The sequence below is a fragment of the Ochotona curzoniae genome, unplaced genomic scaffold (assembly GCF_017591425.1).
Source record: "Ochotona curzoniae isolate NIBS_2020 unplaced genomic scaffold, NIBS_Ocur_1.0 scaffold_3835, whole genome shotgun sequence".
NCBI lineage: Eukaryota > Metazoa > Chordata > Mammalia > Lagomorpha > Ochotonidae > Ochotona > Ochotona curzoniae.
The window spans coordinates 12,817,624-12,835,794 of NW_024467114.1; the positions used below are offsets into that span (position 1 = coordinate 12,817,624).

The following is an 18,171-nucleotide window of genomic DNA, read 5'->3' on the forward strand; positions in this document are numbered from 1 at the left end:
TAATTTAATTGTATAAAGTTATTTATACATACTGTTTTTGTGTGGTTGTGAAGAAGTGCATTTAATATTTCACATTCATTCAATTTTCAGTCTGTAGCGACTGCTCTGATGGGAGGGGAGATAATCTTAGGGTGCAGTTCAAGCAGAAGAGAGCCAGTTGATCTTGAGCAGGGATGGAAGGAAATGAAAGGGTGAAGGTTTCAGAGTGTGACATCTTACCTGGTTTTGGGGACAAATAAAGAACATCTTAAGTGAACAAGGAAGGAGCAGGTTCTTGGGAACCGAAGAAAATAAAATTTGTAGAGCCAGGATAGATATGTTTGGGAAAAAACACAGGTGAATCATATCTGACACTTAGCATTGGCTTATAGAGTTATTAATAGTAAGTTATTAGCTGTTGAGATATATAGGAGTCAATTTGAACATTTATGGCATATTGAAGAAGATAAGGTTTAAGTTGATAGCAATGTTTGAATGTGGAAAAAAATTTCAGTAGGAGTGGATAGACACTGTCAGTTGAAATGACTACAGGAAAAGTAAGAAAGTTGGCAATTTACATGAGATATGATCGAGTCTTTTAAAAGATTTGCTTGTTTATTTTGAAGGTTAGAGTTACAGAGGGAGAGAGACAAGCAGTTATCTTCCATCCATGGGTTCACTCCTCAAAGGCCAAAAGCGGCCAGTCCAGGGCCAGGCTGAAGCCAGGAGATGCAGTGATATCTCCCATATGTGTGGGAGGGACCCAAGTGGACCATCCTCCTCTGCTTTTCCTAGACTATTAGCAGGGAGCTTGATCAGAAGTAGGGGAGCTGGGACTCACATTGGTGCCAATATGGGATGTCAACATGACAGACATATGCTTAACTTACTTTATCAAACATTAGCTCCTATGATGGAATCTTAATTAAAGAAGTGTTTATGGGCCTGGCATGATAGGCTAGTGGCTGAAGTCCTCACCTTGCACATGTTGGGATCACATATGGGTGCTGGTCCTAATCCCAGTAGCTCCGCTTCCCATCCCGCTCCCTGTTTATGGCCTGGGAAAGCAGTAGAGGATAGCCCAAAGCCTTGGGACCTTGCACCCCTCGTAGGAGCCCCAGAAGAGGCTCCGTGCTCCTGGCTTTGGATCAGCCCAGCTCCGGCCATTGTGGCCAGGTGGGGAGTGAACCAGCAGACAGATGATTTTCCTCTCTGTCTCTCCTCCTCTCTGTATATCTGACTTTCCAATAAAAATAAATATTTTAAGAAAAAAAAGAAGTGATAAGGGGAGGGATAGATAAGTTGTATCGTTGGTCTCTAAAATGGGTGAGCTTCTTGGAGTCTGTGAAGTGTATGCACATTTAATATATTTTATTTGAAAATAGTTCCATAATTAGGCCATACAGCAAGGCTGTTAGTGTAAATAATTAACAGTCTACAAACCATGATATTTAAATAATTTAAAAATTTACTTTCTAACCACTGTTTTTGTTTCACTTTTTGCAGTGGACAGGCCAAAATCTCAGCAAGTTCGAACTTCTAGTACAATAAGGCGGACCTCTTCTTTGGATACGATCACAGGACCTTACCTCACAGGACAGTGGCCACGGGACCCTCATGTTCACTACCCTTCATGCATGAAAGATAAAGCTACTCAGGTAAAATTGACAAATCAAAAGAAGCCAAAGAAGAAGCTTTAGATGAAGTCTACAGTAATTGGTCTTTCTAATGTAGACTTTAGATTTTTTAAGCATTTAATTTTAAACAAATATTACTTTATAATTTTAGGCATTTAGGGTTTTAAGAGTTGCAAATTAAGCTAATAATGAGTAGTCATTTTGGAAAAATGTAAATTTTTTTTAAGACAAGTTTGCAAAGTTCTTGAATAATTAATAAGTATTAATGGGTAACATTTCTAAAGACAGATTTTTTTTTTTTCTATTGAAAGACTTAACTAAAAATCTCAGAGAAATAGAAATGTACTGTTTGTCATATTTTCCTTCTATGTGGAAATATACCCAAGATTTTGATTTGGAAAGTTTTTCCTTCCTATCAGAAAAACATTTAAATATCTCTTTGTTTATAGTTATTCTAGTTCTTAACTGTATCTTCATAAAAGTAGTTAACCAAAATTTATTGACATTGTAATAGTGAAAATAGAAGTAGTAATCCATCATAGAGAACTGCAACATAGTTAAGAAGATGTAAATTTATAACAGTTGGTTATACAAAATGGTGTATAATTAGATGTTAGATAAATGGAACATGTAAATTTGAGTGCCCGTCAAAGGAAAGAGAGTATTTTGGCTTTGAATGTTAAAAAGTAGATGGATTAGAGCTTCGTGTCTGAAGAATGAAGAAAGAAAAGACGGAAGAATTTTGGACATGATTTATGAAACCACTAATTCTCATTTTTTGACATTTTCTCAGGCAAGCTTGAAACCGTGAAATTAGCTTCTTCTTTATTATCCTTCCCATCAGTTCTGCCTTTGTAGTATTTTATGCCACCTTAGTCCTTTGTTTTCCATATTTCATTTAGTGAGGAAAAGGACAAGGTAGATGCTTTAGGCAATGAGCTTCTCAAATATTTATAACAAGCAAAATTTAGGAGATGTTGTATGGATGTTTCAGGAGAAATTAGAGTACAGATAATTCAGAAACATCTTTCTGAAGGAACTGGCTTCCTGAATGTGATAAAGATCAAGCAACCAAGGACTCGGTGTTTAGAATTACTCACAAGGACAGAGTGTCTCATTGATTCATCTGGAAGCAAGGAGAGGAAGGAATCCACATTTATTAATTCTAAACATGGCACCATTACACAGCTGGGGGCACAGAAAGGGAAGCAAAGTGGTTTAACAGGAATCATAAAGCTGGGAAATGTTGGAGCCAGATTTCTGACATGGATTAGTCTATTAACTAACCTGAGTTTCATTTTTATTATTACTAAAATGAGGTTATTAGGATATATAGAACAGTGAGCATATCAGTTTCTAACTCACATAACACATTCGCTGGCACTCAACTAAAACTGGTAGCTATTATCTTAGATTACAAAAAGCATTCATAAAAAACCTTGTTTTGAATGCATGCTTCATGCTGATGCCATTCAGAAATACTTATTCTCAGAAGCTCTTAATCGTGTCTGTTTGTTTATCCTGTTTATATATTTGTTTATATATCCTGGCTTCATTGACCCCAAAGCTTTCATTGGGGTCAATGAAACCAAAATTTATGATATTATATAATTAAATGTGATAATATTTAAAGTTGATATTGCAGATACTATGATAGATTATCAGAAGTGATACACAAGTCCACTTGTAACATTTACAGAACCAATAGCAAATGAAGACCCCCAGGAGTTAAGTGAATGAAATGTTTTGTTTTCTCACTGTGACAAGTAAGTCTGGGAATGCAAAAGTCAAATTTGGGCTAAGAATTTTGTTATTTTCCACCATGTATTGACATGGGACTTGCCTATCCTAACTCTGATCCTCCAAACTCACACTCTATACCTTGAAGTGACTCTGTCCATGTGCCTGGAGACTCCAATCCTTGAGTCTTTACGTTCAGTCTTGACCCATACCCCTTCAAGAAGGGAGACCTAGGAGATGGGTTCTTGCAGGACTTGGCAGCCAGTCTTGCTGTTGTTTGTGCAGAGGATGCCTGGTTAGATTAACCAGACCATAGTCTGTAGCAGGGCATGGCCTTATGTACACATCCTGTGCTCCAAGGTCTTTTTCATCCTACAGGTAGGGGTGAGGTTGGAAAAGGCTGTCCAGAGGAGTTCTAGCATAGAGGCTTGCCTTGCATGAATCTAGAAGTAGATCATATGTTTGAGAAAACTCAGCATTGAAAGTTGGAAATGTAGCCATTGTTTTACAGTGAGGAACCTGATACTTAAAAAAGTAATGTGTACAGTCCCAGTGTAATGGCTCAGTGGCTAAAATCCTTGCCTTGCAAGTGCCAGGATCCTATATGCATGCCAGTTAATGTCCTGGCTGCTCCACTTCCCATTAGCTCCCTGCTTGTTGGCTGGGAAAACAGAGGAAGACCCAAAGCCTTGGAACCCTACACCCCAGTGGGAGGCCCGATGGAAGCTGTATGAAGTATGAAGACCCACCCCTGGGTGATTCCAAAGGAAGTTCCTTTCATGGCAGCTACAAATGCGTGTGGCATTTATCCTGTTGTTTATGTCACAAGCATAAGAAATGATCTCATTATCTAGTAAGTATTAGTTAATTGCAGAGGTAGGAGATGAGTATGTGAGATGGATTTATTATCATGTCTGTTTTTACTGGATTAAGCTGAATTCTTGGAGAGGGGAGGAGTAGTTTTGTTGATATATTAACTTGGGTGGAGGGGAGATGGCATAACCAAATTACAGTCAGTATCTAGTTCTTTGACCTTGGTGGAATGTATTTCTAGCAATTACTTCGTTTTCATGTTTCAGCTATCGTAATTATTGAGATAGAAACAAAATTCTTATCTAGTATATTTGATCCCTTGAAAAGAACTAGCAAGTTAAATGTTTACCCTATTGGTTAAGATGCCCATGTCCTACATGGCCTTCTCAGTGCCTGAGTTCAAGTACCAACCGTGATTCTTAGCACAGTTCCCTGGAGGCAGCAGTAGCAGCTCAAGTGATTGGTTTCCTGCCACTCATTTGGGAGTCTGAACTGAATTCCCAGCTCAGCCCATTCCTCCTACCCATTATGGCCATCTCTGAAATGAACCAGGGATGGAAGCAATCTATCTCTGCCTTGTCTGTGTGCCCTTCATGTAAAAAAGAATAAATTGAAGAATCAAGATGGCAGAACAGGGTAAGGACATGTTTAAACAGTTGGAGAAATATTAGCCAGTGTGAACTAGAGAGGGCACATTCCAGGAAATATGAGAGGACAGAACAATAACAGAGGGGTACCTGGAGACTGACAGACACAGGAAAGCAGTGAAAACAATGGTATGGTGTGGCAGTGACTGATACCCCAGTGGCATTCAGCAAACAACAATCTGAACTCCACCAGCAGCTGGAACTCCACCAGCAACAAGGTGGGAAGGGACATTTGTCAGGAGCTCCAGAGGTGAGCCCAGGCAAAGAATTGCTCGTCCTGCTGGTTTGTTTGATTTGACCACGAGCAGAGACAGAGCAGCAGGTCCCAGACAGTTGGTGTGAAAATAGGGTGGATTTCACAGCCCAGTCTGCCTCCTGGAGCTTAATCAGGTGCCATTTTGTTTAAAGAAGCAAGGGCTTTGGGGCAGGACTGTGCATGAACTAAGCTAGGAGTGAACTCATTTCTGACTCGGTGAACTGCAACTACATGGCATCCTACAGATTCCACCCGTGACAAGTCCGGGTAGCCATCAGATCTGAAAGCCAGCAGATTAAGAACTCTAATAGTTGCATATCAGGTTCCATTTTTACAGTGTGGCAAGAGGTTTGAGACTGTGGGGACAATACTGAGATGTGCATGTGTTGAGCTTAGCGAGAACTTGCTGATTTCTGTGACTTGCACTGGTCCCACAGGAAAATAATACTGACTGTGGCATTGAATGGGTCAAAATAGGTCTGTGTGGAGCTCACACCTAATGGCCAACAGGTTCCTGCAAGATCAGCACCATCAAAAACCTAGCTATATAGCACAAGTGGTGTCTCTAATCCTGGGACCTGCTCCAACCAGAAGTGGGAGAAAGGTTGTACAGACAGCAGAGTAGCCTCAGCACGGTATCGCAGGAGGTAGAGACTGGTGAGCCAGGAGCTAGGGCTACAGAGACCATGGTGGAAATCTAACATAAGAATCCAGACCTGGAACTTGCTGGATGGAGTGGCACAAATGACTGCAAACAAAGAGCCGTGTACCAACTACAATAATTAAAATCAAACTGTAGACCTGTGGGTGACACAGCTTAGAAACTTGCCCCAAGGAGAAGAATCTGACAACCAGAAATACAATCACCAAGAACAAAAGAAGAGAGAAAGGCACAATGAATATTACTGAAGACTCCTCTGCAAAGGAACAGAAGCCTTTGCCAACCTCAGAGTTAACTAAGGAAGACATTGAGAAAATGGGGATACAGAATTCAAAACACTTGTCATAAAGCTTCCTATCAGCAACGAGAAGCACATAAAGCAGGCATTCGAGGAATTCAAGGAATATGTCACACTGGAAATGAATCAAACGAAAGCTGATATATCAGAAATGAAGAATACAGTGGAGCAAATTAAAAGTACAACAGAGAGTCTCCAAAATAGAATGAAGCAAGCAGAAGAAAGAATCTCAAAATTAGAAGGTATTTCCTATCACCAGGGGGAAACAAACAAAAAGCTGGAAGCTGAGCTGGATCAGGCTAAAAACAGTATTCAAGAATTGAAAGACTATTAAAGGGCCAAATATAGGAGTTATGGGATTCGTAGAAGGTGTAGAAAGAGAAGCTGGGTTAACAGCCATGTGACTGGGGGATGCAGACACCCGTGCCACTGCTCAGCCTTACCTACGCTCCAATCAGTTGACTTGTAAATGAATTAAAAATAAGACCTATTGGATGGATACAAGGATATATATGTGAAGCAAATATAAAAAAGATATGTGTTTCCCAGTGCATTGGCTAACTAATTGTTACCTAATCGTGGCCCAGTGAATTAACTGCTGAGGCACCTGGGCTTCAGTTTGCCTTTTTGTAAGTCAAAACTAATAAGATCCAATTTGCAAGTCATTTATTCTGAATAGTGAAAGAATTTCATATTCTAAGGCTGTGGAGGATATAAGTATTGGCAGCTCCTTGGAATAGTCTGGTTCATTTAGAAGAAAGGAAAGGTAAAAATCATTGATTAGTTTAGTTTAGGAATTTAGTTTTATTATTTTATGTTTGCATGTGACCTTTTTAAAATTTGTTGTCAACTCTTGAAGTTAAGTTTATTGAAATCAGATAGTAGTAGTTCCTCAGTCTTTGCCCTATACTGTGAAGTATAATCTCTGGGCGGGTTTTTAATTCTGAATTTCAGTGCATTTTTAAATGAGTGTAATAAATAACTCTTGTAAGTAGTCAAACAATGAGAAGCAGTATACATAAGCCACAGCAGTCAAAGGGCCTTCCTCCTTCCAAGTAGAGTGGGATCAGAGTATTCACAAACACTCCCTGGCTTGAACCTCAACGTGTGGCGGGACTGGACTCCTCTGTCACTTGAAGCTAAATGTGTCCTTGCCAAGTATATGAGAATTGCTATGGGAAGAAACTTTGAGGAACGGGTAATTTCTCTGTGATAGGTGGAAGTAACAGTGTTCACTTCCTTTCTGTCCATCTGGGTCACTGGGTGGAGTGACAGTTACAGCCTTTTAACAGAGCTTCGTATGTGATATGGGCTAGAAGTTAACTGTGTAGCTGTTACCTATTGGTCTGAAGGTTGACTAGTAACTGGAGCATAATCTCATCTGTAGTGTTTATGCAACATATTACCTCGTTTAGCCAGGTTTCAGATCTTAGTGTTTTCTCTTAAAAAAATATTATGTACAACTTTTAGAAGATACAATGAGAATGTAAAATCAAGATAGAATGAAATAATGAACTGAATATTAAAAGAAAAATTTCCTCTGCACTTTGTCATTTGCTTGGTTAGCTTTTTTTTAAAACTGAAGTGAACTTTTTTTTTAACATTGTCTTAATAGTTTATTTTCCTATTACATCATTCTTTGAGTTGTGTGGACCTGATTTTCTTTCTTGCAATTTTCCCTGCATGGTTAGTATATCCAAAGTAATGGTAACAGACTGCTACTACCTCAGCCTTCTGCAAGCTTTCTCTTCTGAAGTGTCTGTTAGACTGGACCACTTGAGGGTGTTACCATATTGCTGCTGATTCCAGTCAACAGTGTTATGTACGTTAATGTGTTGGACTTCAGCAAAAGAAAGTATACCACCTTATTTGGAAAAGCATTAGGTTACATTTATATTCATAATAAATGATGAATGTAATGCTTGTAACTTAGAATTGAATAGGCTCATTTGCCTAAAACAGATTTTTCACTTTAGATACTCTGACTCTTCCCCTAGGTCACCATCCTAACCTAATGTCTTATAACATTTCTGCACTTCTCAGTTCTTACTGAGAAGATGTGTCGTGATACATTTGTAGAATTTTTTTGTAACTCAGGATGTTTTAGATTCTTCTAAGTTAAAAGAAATACTCAGTTTACATATTTTTATTTAGTTTTTTTGATTCTGCTTGTTGATAGTAATCCATGTAATTGAGGAGAACATGTGTCATTGCTGCTGACACGTGGGTGACTCCATGGACAGGTTTTGGGGGGAGTACATGTCTTGAGAAATTTCTGCATCTATAGAAGTAAATACTTTAAACACAGGTACATAGAGATATATATACACACTATGTATCATATTTTTAACTGTTTTTTTCATGTAATTTTAAAAAATTTATTTTTGTTGGGAAGACAGATTAAGAGAAAAGGAGAGACAGAAAAATCTTCCATCCTTGCTTCACTCTCCAAATGGCCACAACAGCTGGAGCTTCTTCCAGGTCTCCCATGCAGGTGCAGGATCTAAAGGCTTTGTGCTATCCTCTCATGCTTTTGCAGACCACAAAGAGGGAGCTTGAGGGGAAATTCAGCCATGTCACGAACTGTGCCCATATCAGATCCTGGCACTTGGAGGTGGAGAATGAGGAGCCAGTTAAGCTATCCTGTCATCCTGTCAGGCCCTAAAATTTCTTTTCCTTTTTTTATTTTTTTAAGCTATTTTGTGATACAGTTCCACAGGCTCTGGGATTTCTCTTGCCCCTTCCCCAAATTCCCTCCCCCCACTGATTTCCCATATACTATTATAATAGTATAGTTCTTCATAAACTGTCATAAGTCTTATCACTCTTAAGTGTATCCTAACATTGCAGGCATGGACAATGGCAGATAGTTCAGCATCCTATTGTCACGATATATTTAAGAGTTTTATTGGGAGTCCATCTTTGATATGGAAGTAGTCATGCTTACTGCATTCTATCTTCACGTGTAGATATGATAGTGTAGTATAGTTACTATACATCCTCTTAAATGAAAAGCAGCAAAATAAGATCAATAACAGGAAGAAAAATGTGGGCCCAGCGCGGTGGCGCAAGTGGTTAAAGGTCCTCGCCTTGCACGCCCGGGATCCCATATGGGCGCCGGTTCTAATCCCACCAGCCCCGCTTCCCTTCCAGCTCCCTGCCTGTGGCCCGGGAAAGCAGTGGAGGACAGCCCAAAGCTTTGGGAACCTGCACCCACGTGGGAGACCCAGAAGAGGCTCCTGGCTTTGGATCGGCATAGTATCGGCCCATTGCACTCACTTGGGGAGTGAATCATCGGACGGAAGATCTTCCTCTCTGTCTCTCCTCTCTGTATATCCGCCTTTCCAATGGAAAAATAATAAAAATAAATCTTTAAAAAAAAAAAGGAAGAAAAATGTAAGTTTACAATAATATACTACTAAAAAATAAAAAAAACAGTAATATACTACTGAATGACTAATGTGTCGCTAAAGAAATGAAAAATAAATGAAAAATCTTCTTGAAGAAAATAATGCTACTGAATGACCTGAATCAGTGAAGATTTTAATAATAGAAAAAACTATTTTGAAGAAATGAAAATAAAAACAAGACATTGAAATCCATGAGATACAGTTTCTGCTGCTCTTTGTTGGTGAGATGTCTGCTTGTGTCATTGGATAGATTTTTTTTTATCCAGTCTACTAATCGATGACATTTGATTGATGAGCTTAAGCCATTTACATTCAGGATTAATATGGATATGTGGTGATTTGGTCCTGTCAGTTTAGCAATGGGTTGTTGATTGTTTGATTTGGTCTGAATGAGGTGATTCCAAAAAAATCCCTTTCTGGTCTTTCACATGGGTGAAGGAGGCCCTGGTTTTTGCTGCTTTCCCAGGCATCTTGGAGAAAGCTGGATCTGAAGCAACCCAGCTTGGACTCTACCTGGCATTCAGAGAGGGCAAGGCAGTACACTTAGCAGAGGAATCACCCAGGACCCCCACATCATTGTTTACCAGATTCCACTTTAATGAAAGGAATGAGATTGGAATCAGCAGTATTTATTTTTTTCAAGTGGCGAATTGATGAACAGTTTGTTCTTTCCCTACTGATTTCAGTTGCTACTCTTATAATACAGTAAATCTCTATAATTATTTCAGTTCCTTTCTGGATTCTCTTCTGTATATTATTAATGTCTTTGTGTGCTTTTCTAATGAATTTTGTTGCTTGGTAATTCATTTCAGTAACTTGTTACATAATTTTGCATATTGTTTAATTTTAGAAGCATATTTTTCAGATTCCTCTTAAAGCATTTGGCGTCGCAAGTAAATACTAATTCATGTGAAATTGTCCACTATGCCATTTCAATTTTATCCAAGGAAGGGATATGTGTTATTTATTCAGTTGTTGTTTTTGTCCTTTGGAACTAAACTAAGCTTCCTTCTTATAGGATCACATTTCATACTTAGTTTGTACATTATATTTTGTCTTTTCCAATTGCTGTTATGTTTAAAATATCCCATTACTTTCACATTTGTTTACATGGAATTTTCAGTTTTTAATTTTTGTATTTCAAGTAATTTTTCAGTTAATTCCTTTTTCTTTTCCAGATATACAATCCTATAGAGTGCAGTTCTGCTTCCCTTCCATTTATCCTATGATACATGTCCTCTCTTGAAATTGTATTCGTTAACACTTTCAGAGCCATGTAAACTGATGGTTGTTGTGGTGAATGCCATGGCTTGTTCTTGGTAGTTATAATGTTAGTTTATTTTACTGGAGATTATATTTTATACTTTGTATGCTTCAAGTATAAATCATTGCTTTATTTTTCTCTTATTTAATCAGGAATGCTGTTTCATCTTGGAATGTTTTGATTTAATTCGTATATATGATGAATTTTTTTTAATAGATTAGTATTTAGGTCATGATTGCATTTAGGTAATCACAGTTAAGTTCTTAAATACAGTGGCAATGAAATCATTAGTACTTGTTTAATATTCAAAAATAAAGTATGAATTTATTTTCTCTACAATTTTTAATATGCTTACTAGAAAGGTTTTGTAAGATTTACTTGCTCTGTGCTCTAGCATGTTGTAAATATCTTAGCTTGTCACTTGGATCTAAATTTTATAGATGAAATTGTAGCTCTTCAGAAAAAGTGTAATTTCTTTCATAACCTTGATCTCTTTCAGTTGTTATCATAGAATTTTAAAGCTTAGCTTCTTTGAGGGCTAAGGGTTCATTAGAACTTAGACAAAAGTCTTCATGTTTTCTTTTTAGGGGTAATATTTTTTCATAATCAAAGTGGTAAAATAAAATTTCTCATTTATCTCTATATGTGAAGTGTACCATTTTATTCTTTTGATTAAACACCTCCATGAATGAGTATTCATATGTAAATTAATTTAAATATTTGATCTACAAAACATACCATACATTTTATTAAATAGTTTTTAAGTTCTTCTTAATTTTATCAGGATTTGGTATAGGGGAATTTATAATCTTACCTCTATGTAAGAAATCTATTTTTATTTTTGAAAAAGTTGAAATAGCTACTATTTGACCTTAGCTAATATTCAATGAAGTCGACTTGAAATGAAATGAAATGTTCAGCTTTTTCCTTTGTTCCTGAAAGGAGCTTGTTTGGAGAGAACTTAATCAAGAAATAGAAATAGATCATGTATTTCATTTAGTAGATATTATGGCAACTTTCACTTTTACCACTCAGATCAGAAACTCACTTCCTGGTCAAAAGTTACACTTGATAAAACTGAGTTTCCTGTGTTGTTGTTGAAGAGATTGCTGTTAAAATCCAAACAGCAATGGTTGCTGAAACACTTTGAAAGTGGGGAACCTCGTGAAATTGAAGCAAGATTGAAGATTAGGCCATTTTAGCCCCTTCAGTTGCATTTCAGGCACTGTGGAACTTGTTCCTAACTGGCTGTTAAGTAAGTGCACGGCCACCTTTCCTTTCACCCGTGATGCAATTGTGAGATACTGAGTAACTACAGGATCAGAGCGGGGAATAGTTCCACCAAGGTAGTCCTGTTTCTGTCTCAAGAAGTCAGGTTTTTGGTTGCTAAAATGATATACTTAGCTGCCTTGCTGAAAATATTTTAGTCTATGACTCCAGTGCTTAGTATTTTATGCAGCAGCTTTAAATGTTTCTCTGAGATTATCAGGAATTCATATTAATTATCATTAATTTTTAAGAGATGGTGTGTTCATTTCGGGCAAAACTAAAGGGTGTGTAGTGCAGGATCTTTCCAGTACTCCTATTTACAGTTTTCCTGCCTTTACCAGAAACATGTCACTAATACCAAAGTTAACTTGTTTCCCTTCATCTCTTCTCCACAGCTTTGCCCTTTAAGTTGGATTTCATAAAACTATGAAATAGATGATATTTATTTCAAATAATTACTCTTAGCTTGGTTCCCTCACGTTTGTTGTCTGGCACGTTGGTTCTCCACTTGTTCTGTTTGATAACCATAATTTTTCCATTGGAAAACCTGTGGCAGTATTTAAAAGCACTTAGTGCAAAACCCATGTGTATGTTGGAAGCATGATTTAAGAATTAAGATGATGGAATCAAGATCACAATTTAGAAGTAGATCATTGTTAAGGATCTAAGATGAGTAAACATTGTACTTCTCCAGGTGTTAATAGTTATTTCCCTTAAACTAATGAATAAGTGAATGATATAGGAGCTAACATATTGTTGGGAAATAGTATAAACAAAGAGCAAAGTTTTCTGAGTGCCTGCTGCATTTTGGACTATATAAAATAATCTGTGTTACGCTTCTTGCACAGTGCTAGGACATAATAAATGCCCATAAATGTTAGCAACATTTGTATTTAGAATCCATGTTTTACTGCAAATAGGTTTAAGTGTAATAATACTGAGTTTGATGGGTAGTAAAAGTTATTAGTAGTGTCAACAAGTGATTAGACAACTATAAACATTAAATCTGAACTGATAGGAAATGATATACAAATGATGGAAATAACACTAGAATAGAAAAGGGCTCTGAAATTCAGTAAATTATTTCTAGTAGGTCAGAATTCATTCAGTGGAAAGTAGCTATTATGCATCTACTGTGAAATCCTGCAAATAAGAAATGGCTCTTCAAATTAGTAGGTCCATTTCTACTGTTTCTAGAAATGGGCTAACTTAATGAACACAAACTTGGTATATAGTTGGAGCTTAATGAAAATTTGAGCACGTAACTGTTATTGTCACTGAATTTTTTAAAAACACTTTTTAAAAGGCTCTGTTGTACATAAAACAAATGCAGTCTTAACCTTCACATTGTTTTTATTCAGCTAAACATTGGCTTTTATATATTTGTTAGCTGAAGCAGCTATTTATATCTGAGTATCACTGTAGCCAGAAAAGCAAATAATAATGTTAGAATCATAATCTTCTGTGCTCCTTCATCCTTCACTCAGATCAGGTTATTGTTTACATTTTATTGATCTTTCAGTTAATCCTATCCAACTTATTGCTAGAGTTATTTATGGTATATTATTATTTTAAAATAATCAGCAGTCAGTAGTCATACCTGCATATTAGATTGTAAATTAGACTAAATTTCATGGACAGACCATTGAAAAATAGATTTTAAGGTTTTAAATAGGATTAAAAGCATTTTGTGAAGCAGTTAACTTTTTGTTTTCCGGGATTTTTTGTTTGGTGGGGGTGGGGAGTTTAACCTTTCGCATATTGACAGTGTTGTCCTGATGAGAGTTACTGTGCCTGGCCTAGAAGCTTGACCCTTGCTGGCTTGTGAGAAAAGATAAACAATGACAAACTGATCAATATGTTAAGCTTCTTAATTGATGTAACCAAAAGTAGTTTCTCTAGTGTAGATTCACTTTGGAGCCTGTGCTAGCAGGATTAGGATTATATTTCATTCAGAGGGGTCCTCACGCAGGAAGCCATTTGAGAGTATGGACATTGTGTTAGAATGAAAGGTTAATGGGCTGGACTTCTGAAACTTCTGGGGGATGAGAAAAAACAAAGTTTTATTTATTTATTTTTTAAACAACCGTTTTTCAGTGAGCAGTCTTACAGGTAGTCTTTAATTCTGCACTTCTCAAGTATGCAAAAAGTTAATTTTCTGTTCCTGGTAGGCCAGGGGTGGAAAGTAGAAAGGAGGAGCGCGCTTAGAAGCAGTGGCTGAGGAACAAGCTGTTGTGAACAGTAAATTCTAATACTGATCGCATGCGGCTGTGGAGGAGCAAATCACAGGACGTTAGTGAGCATGCTTGCAGAGTAGGTGTTCTGAGATAAATAGGGAAAGGTCACCAAGTTTTTGTTTTGTTTGCTTTTGTTTTTTGTTTTTGAGTAGTTTGTTGTGAGAGTGTTCTCAAAATACTGATTTGACTCTTACGTTGAGTAGAGGGGCGTTACAAAATTTTTCCCAAATTTTATTTGACCCTGAAACCTCTCTCTTTTTATAATGCTTAGTAACTTCCAGTGGATCCATCATTATAGATAGCACTCCTCTGAAGTTCTGGTCTAAGTAAGTAGACAGAATGGCCAGTTGGAAGTGGCTGTTATTTACATAAAATGAAGGAACTTTTTTTGTTGTATTATTTTCCTAATTCAAAATTCAGAATATTACTTAAATATTCAGATTTAATGAGTTGGGTTCAAGCATTTTATGTCTGTATTCAGCTAGCATTCTGTTGTTACAGATTTCACTTTGGGATGTGGTTTTTTTAAGAGATGCTAATTTTCTATCCAAAGAATTTTGAGCTATATAAAGTAGAACTGAGAACTTCATAACGGTTTATATATTACACGATTCACAAGTGTGGCCTCAACAGAAATGAAGTTGTTTTCCCTTTATGTATTATAAAAAATTTTTAAAGCCATATATGGTTATTGTGATAATCATTTACTTTTGATTGTTAAATAGTGGTTTTTAATTTCCCTAATGCTCATTGCAGTCTTCTCATATATTAATGTTAACTTTGATATTATTTAATTGCTGTAGTTTCAGGTGATCATTGGTATTAGTGCTTTATGGCACTAGTTGGGATTTCTTATATTATTTTTTAGTGTATTGTCTTAATAATGGATAGTGACGTCTTAGGTAAAAGTGGTTATGCTTTCTAATATGTAGCTCAATTTTCTTTAGCTTTAGCTCAGTTCATTGATGTTATATTTATGGGAGCTTTTTTTATGCTTTCAACTTTGTAACTTTGCTTTTGTATAATGGTGCTTGATTTTTTCTTTTCAATTGATATTGTAATGCTGTTCTCTTTCCTGAATTCAGAAAGTGAAGTATCAGTCCTCTGCAGAGGTAGACAGTTGATATGTCAGTTGTTTATATTGTCACTGTGAGGGAGTCCGGTTCATACCGTGTCATACTAAGTAGAAGTACCATTTCATATTTAGTTTTGTACTTATCTTTAAACACCAATATGAGTTCTCTTTGAATTAGTAACTTTAAGACACTAGTCCTGTTCATGTGAAGGTATCAAGTGTTTTAAAAACAAGGTTGACAGCTTTGATTAGTTGTTTGTAATTCAGAATTTAACAAGTGTTTTGAGCATTCCACATGATGAAAATCTCATCATTTACATGATTTTAGTATAGTTCCATTCTAATATATTTTAGAATTTGAAGCATGTTATAATTGCTTGAATTTAGGGATAGTGACACAATTCCTTCTTTTTCACACTGCCTCCTTTTTTAAAGACACCCAGCTGTTGGGCAGAGGAGGGAGGAGAAAAGAGGTCATCACACCAGCGCTCCGCGTCCTGGGGAAGTGCTGACCAACTCAAAGAGGTAAGCTGCTCCTGTTTCCAGTGTGTGACCTGTGTTGGTGCTAGCAGATTATCTTACTACCTTCTGAATAGAAAACTTTCTGTATCTTTTGGAGTCCAAGAATCACATTCTACGTTTTGGTGAACAAATCTGAACTTACCTTATTTGGGTCTTTTATATCTTTATAAATTTCTGTTGTGTACTATTTGCTTTATCCCAGTAAAGGCTGATTTTATGTAATAATCTCCATGTCTTGTTCATTTTAGTTGTCTTTTATTCTCCCTTCAGCTTTTTGTATTTAGGGCTGTAGCTCATAACTTTGGGAAAATGATAGGATAGTGTTTTTGACTTAAAATAACTTTGGTAGAATAATCAGCTTATGGCTGTCATGCAGAACTCAACAATGCTATGAAACCTGTATCTTTTAGAAGTCGTTTCTGTGACTTACTCCTTTAATTATTGTGACTAAGAAGGTGTATAAAATCTTTACTGTATGTTTTGAATTTTCTTCTGATAATTTTATCTTTTATCCATCTACACTCTTCTGATTGTTTCTGGTCCGTCTCTTGTACAAATACTCTTAAAATATGATTACCTTATCTATATTAGGGTCAATACATTATAGAGAATCAGTTCAGTTGTTTCAGCTAAAGTTGTTAAATGTGTCATAGCTTTCAACTCAGAATAATACTACTTCATTTTGACCCTGTTCTCTGAACAATATTAAGTTCAATTACATGAAATGCTAGCCATAGTAGTTTTTTCAAAACCTCCAGAGTAACCATCAACATTTCTTTCACCCGTTTTTCATCTACCATAACTTGAATATTACTTAGTGTTGTATTCATATACTTAAGATGATACTTCATAAGGCTTATAGAAAAATGTAGGAGAAAGAGAACTTTGGTACAAAAAATTTTTGAAATCCTTGAATAGCTCTTCACAATATACATTTTCCATGAACTTTTTGAAGACCCCCCCCAATGTGCTTGGATTTCATTTTGTTTACCAAAATTAATATTTAATAACTTTTCCACAAACTTTTAATGTTAAACTGTCTTCAGTTTACATTGAGTTAATGCTCTAGTATAGTAGAAATATAGGTGAGGGTTATAAACAATAATCAAGTAGAAAAATGGCTGTTTCACCCAAATGCAGTGAATTTCAAAGTAATCACAAGTTGTTAAAATAATAGTAATATAACATTCAAAGAAAGGTGTAAAACCTAGTTAGATAAAACTATATTTGCAGCAATGTTGATACACACAGACATTTCTTTTTTGTTTTGATTTTCTTTTTTTTCAATTTTAGTTCCCACATATAAGGGAAGACATGCAATATTTATCTTTTTGTGTCCTGTTTATTTTATTCAACATGATGTCCTCCATTTGTATACATTTTGCTACAAAATGGTAGAGTTTCATTCTTCTTAATATTTTTTCTGTTTGTATATATGGCACATTTTCTTCATCTGTTCATCTGATGACAAAAAGTTCATTACATATTTTGTCTATTGTGAACAGTACTACTATAAACATGGTGGAGCAGGTATCTGTATTTTGCATACATAGCCAGAAATATAAATACTGGATCATATGGCATCTATTTCTAGTTTGTTAAGAAATCTTCATGCTGATCTTCCATACTGGGCATACTATTTCACACCAACCGCATGTAAATATTTGTCATTCTCCACACCCTCACTGGTATTTGTTAACTCTCTGTCTTGGGATGTCAGTCATTCTGATGAGTGAAGTGGTATCTTACTGTCTTTTTGATTTGTATTTCCTTGACACCTAGTGATGTTGAACATTTTTTCATATGTTTGTTGGCCATCTGTACTTTCCTCTTTGGGGAATGCTCTGTTGAGATCTATTGGCCTTTTTTAAACTGGATTTTTAAAAATTGTTGAGTTTTTTTAAAATTGCTGATATACTCTCACTATTAATTCTTTGTTGGATAGGTTGCTCACAAATGCTTTTCCCCGTTCTTTTGGTCCATAAACTTTCTCAGGTACCCTAATATGTTGGAGTGTCTGGACTGAATAAACAGTCTATAAAGATGACTTTTGCCTGTTTCTGTTGTAATTTTTTATAGCTTCTTTATATTATACAGAGTTAGGAGAATCTACAACTCCTTTTTACCCTATGTACAAACACATGGACAAAACCAGCTTTTCCCAGCAGCAACAAAAAGAACAAAAAAGGAAATAGCCACACATAGCATAAGATGAACAACAAAATTGAACGTGGACTACTGGACAAAACTTATCAAATCTGCCATTTTGGTGCTCTGGAAATCAGTAATAAACACTAAGGTATTTATTCATGGAACTAGTGATCTTAAGGTGAGAATAGTACTAGTGTGCACAGTGTTTTTCT

General features: G+C 36.3%; 1 protein-coding gene across 3 annotated transcripts in view; it reads left to right on the top strand.

Moving 5' to 3' along the window:
- The window catches only part of GLCCI1 (glucocorticoid induced 1), a 135,268-nt gene that overhangs the window by 77,135 nt on the left and 39,962 nt on the right, over positions 1-18,171 (top strand). For all 3 annotated transcript variants that reach the window (XM_040965052.1, XM_040965050.1, XM_040965051.1), the window contains exons 2-3: positions 1,486-1,637; positions 15,722-15,811. In XM_040965052.1, the coding sequence (XP_040820986.1) occupies positions 1,617-1,637; positions 15,722-15,811 (111 nt within the window). In that variant the 5' untranslated portion in view covers positions 1,486-1,616. The remainder of the gene's footprint in view (positions 1-1,485; positions 1,638-15,721; positions 15,812-18,171) is intronic.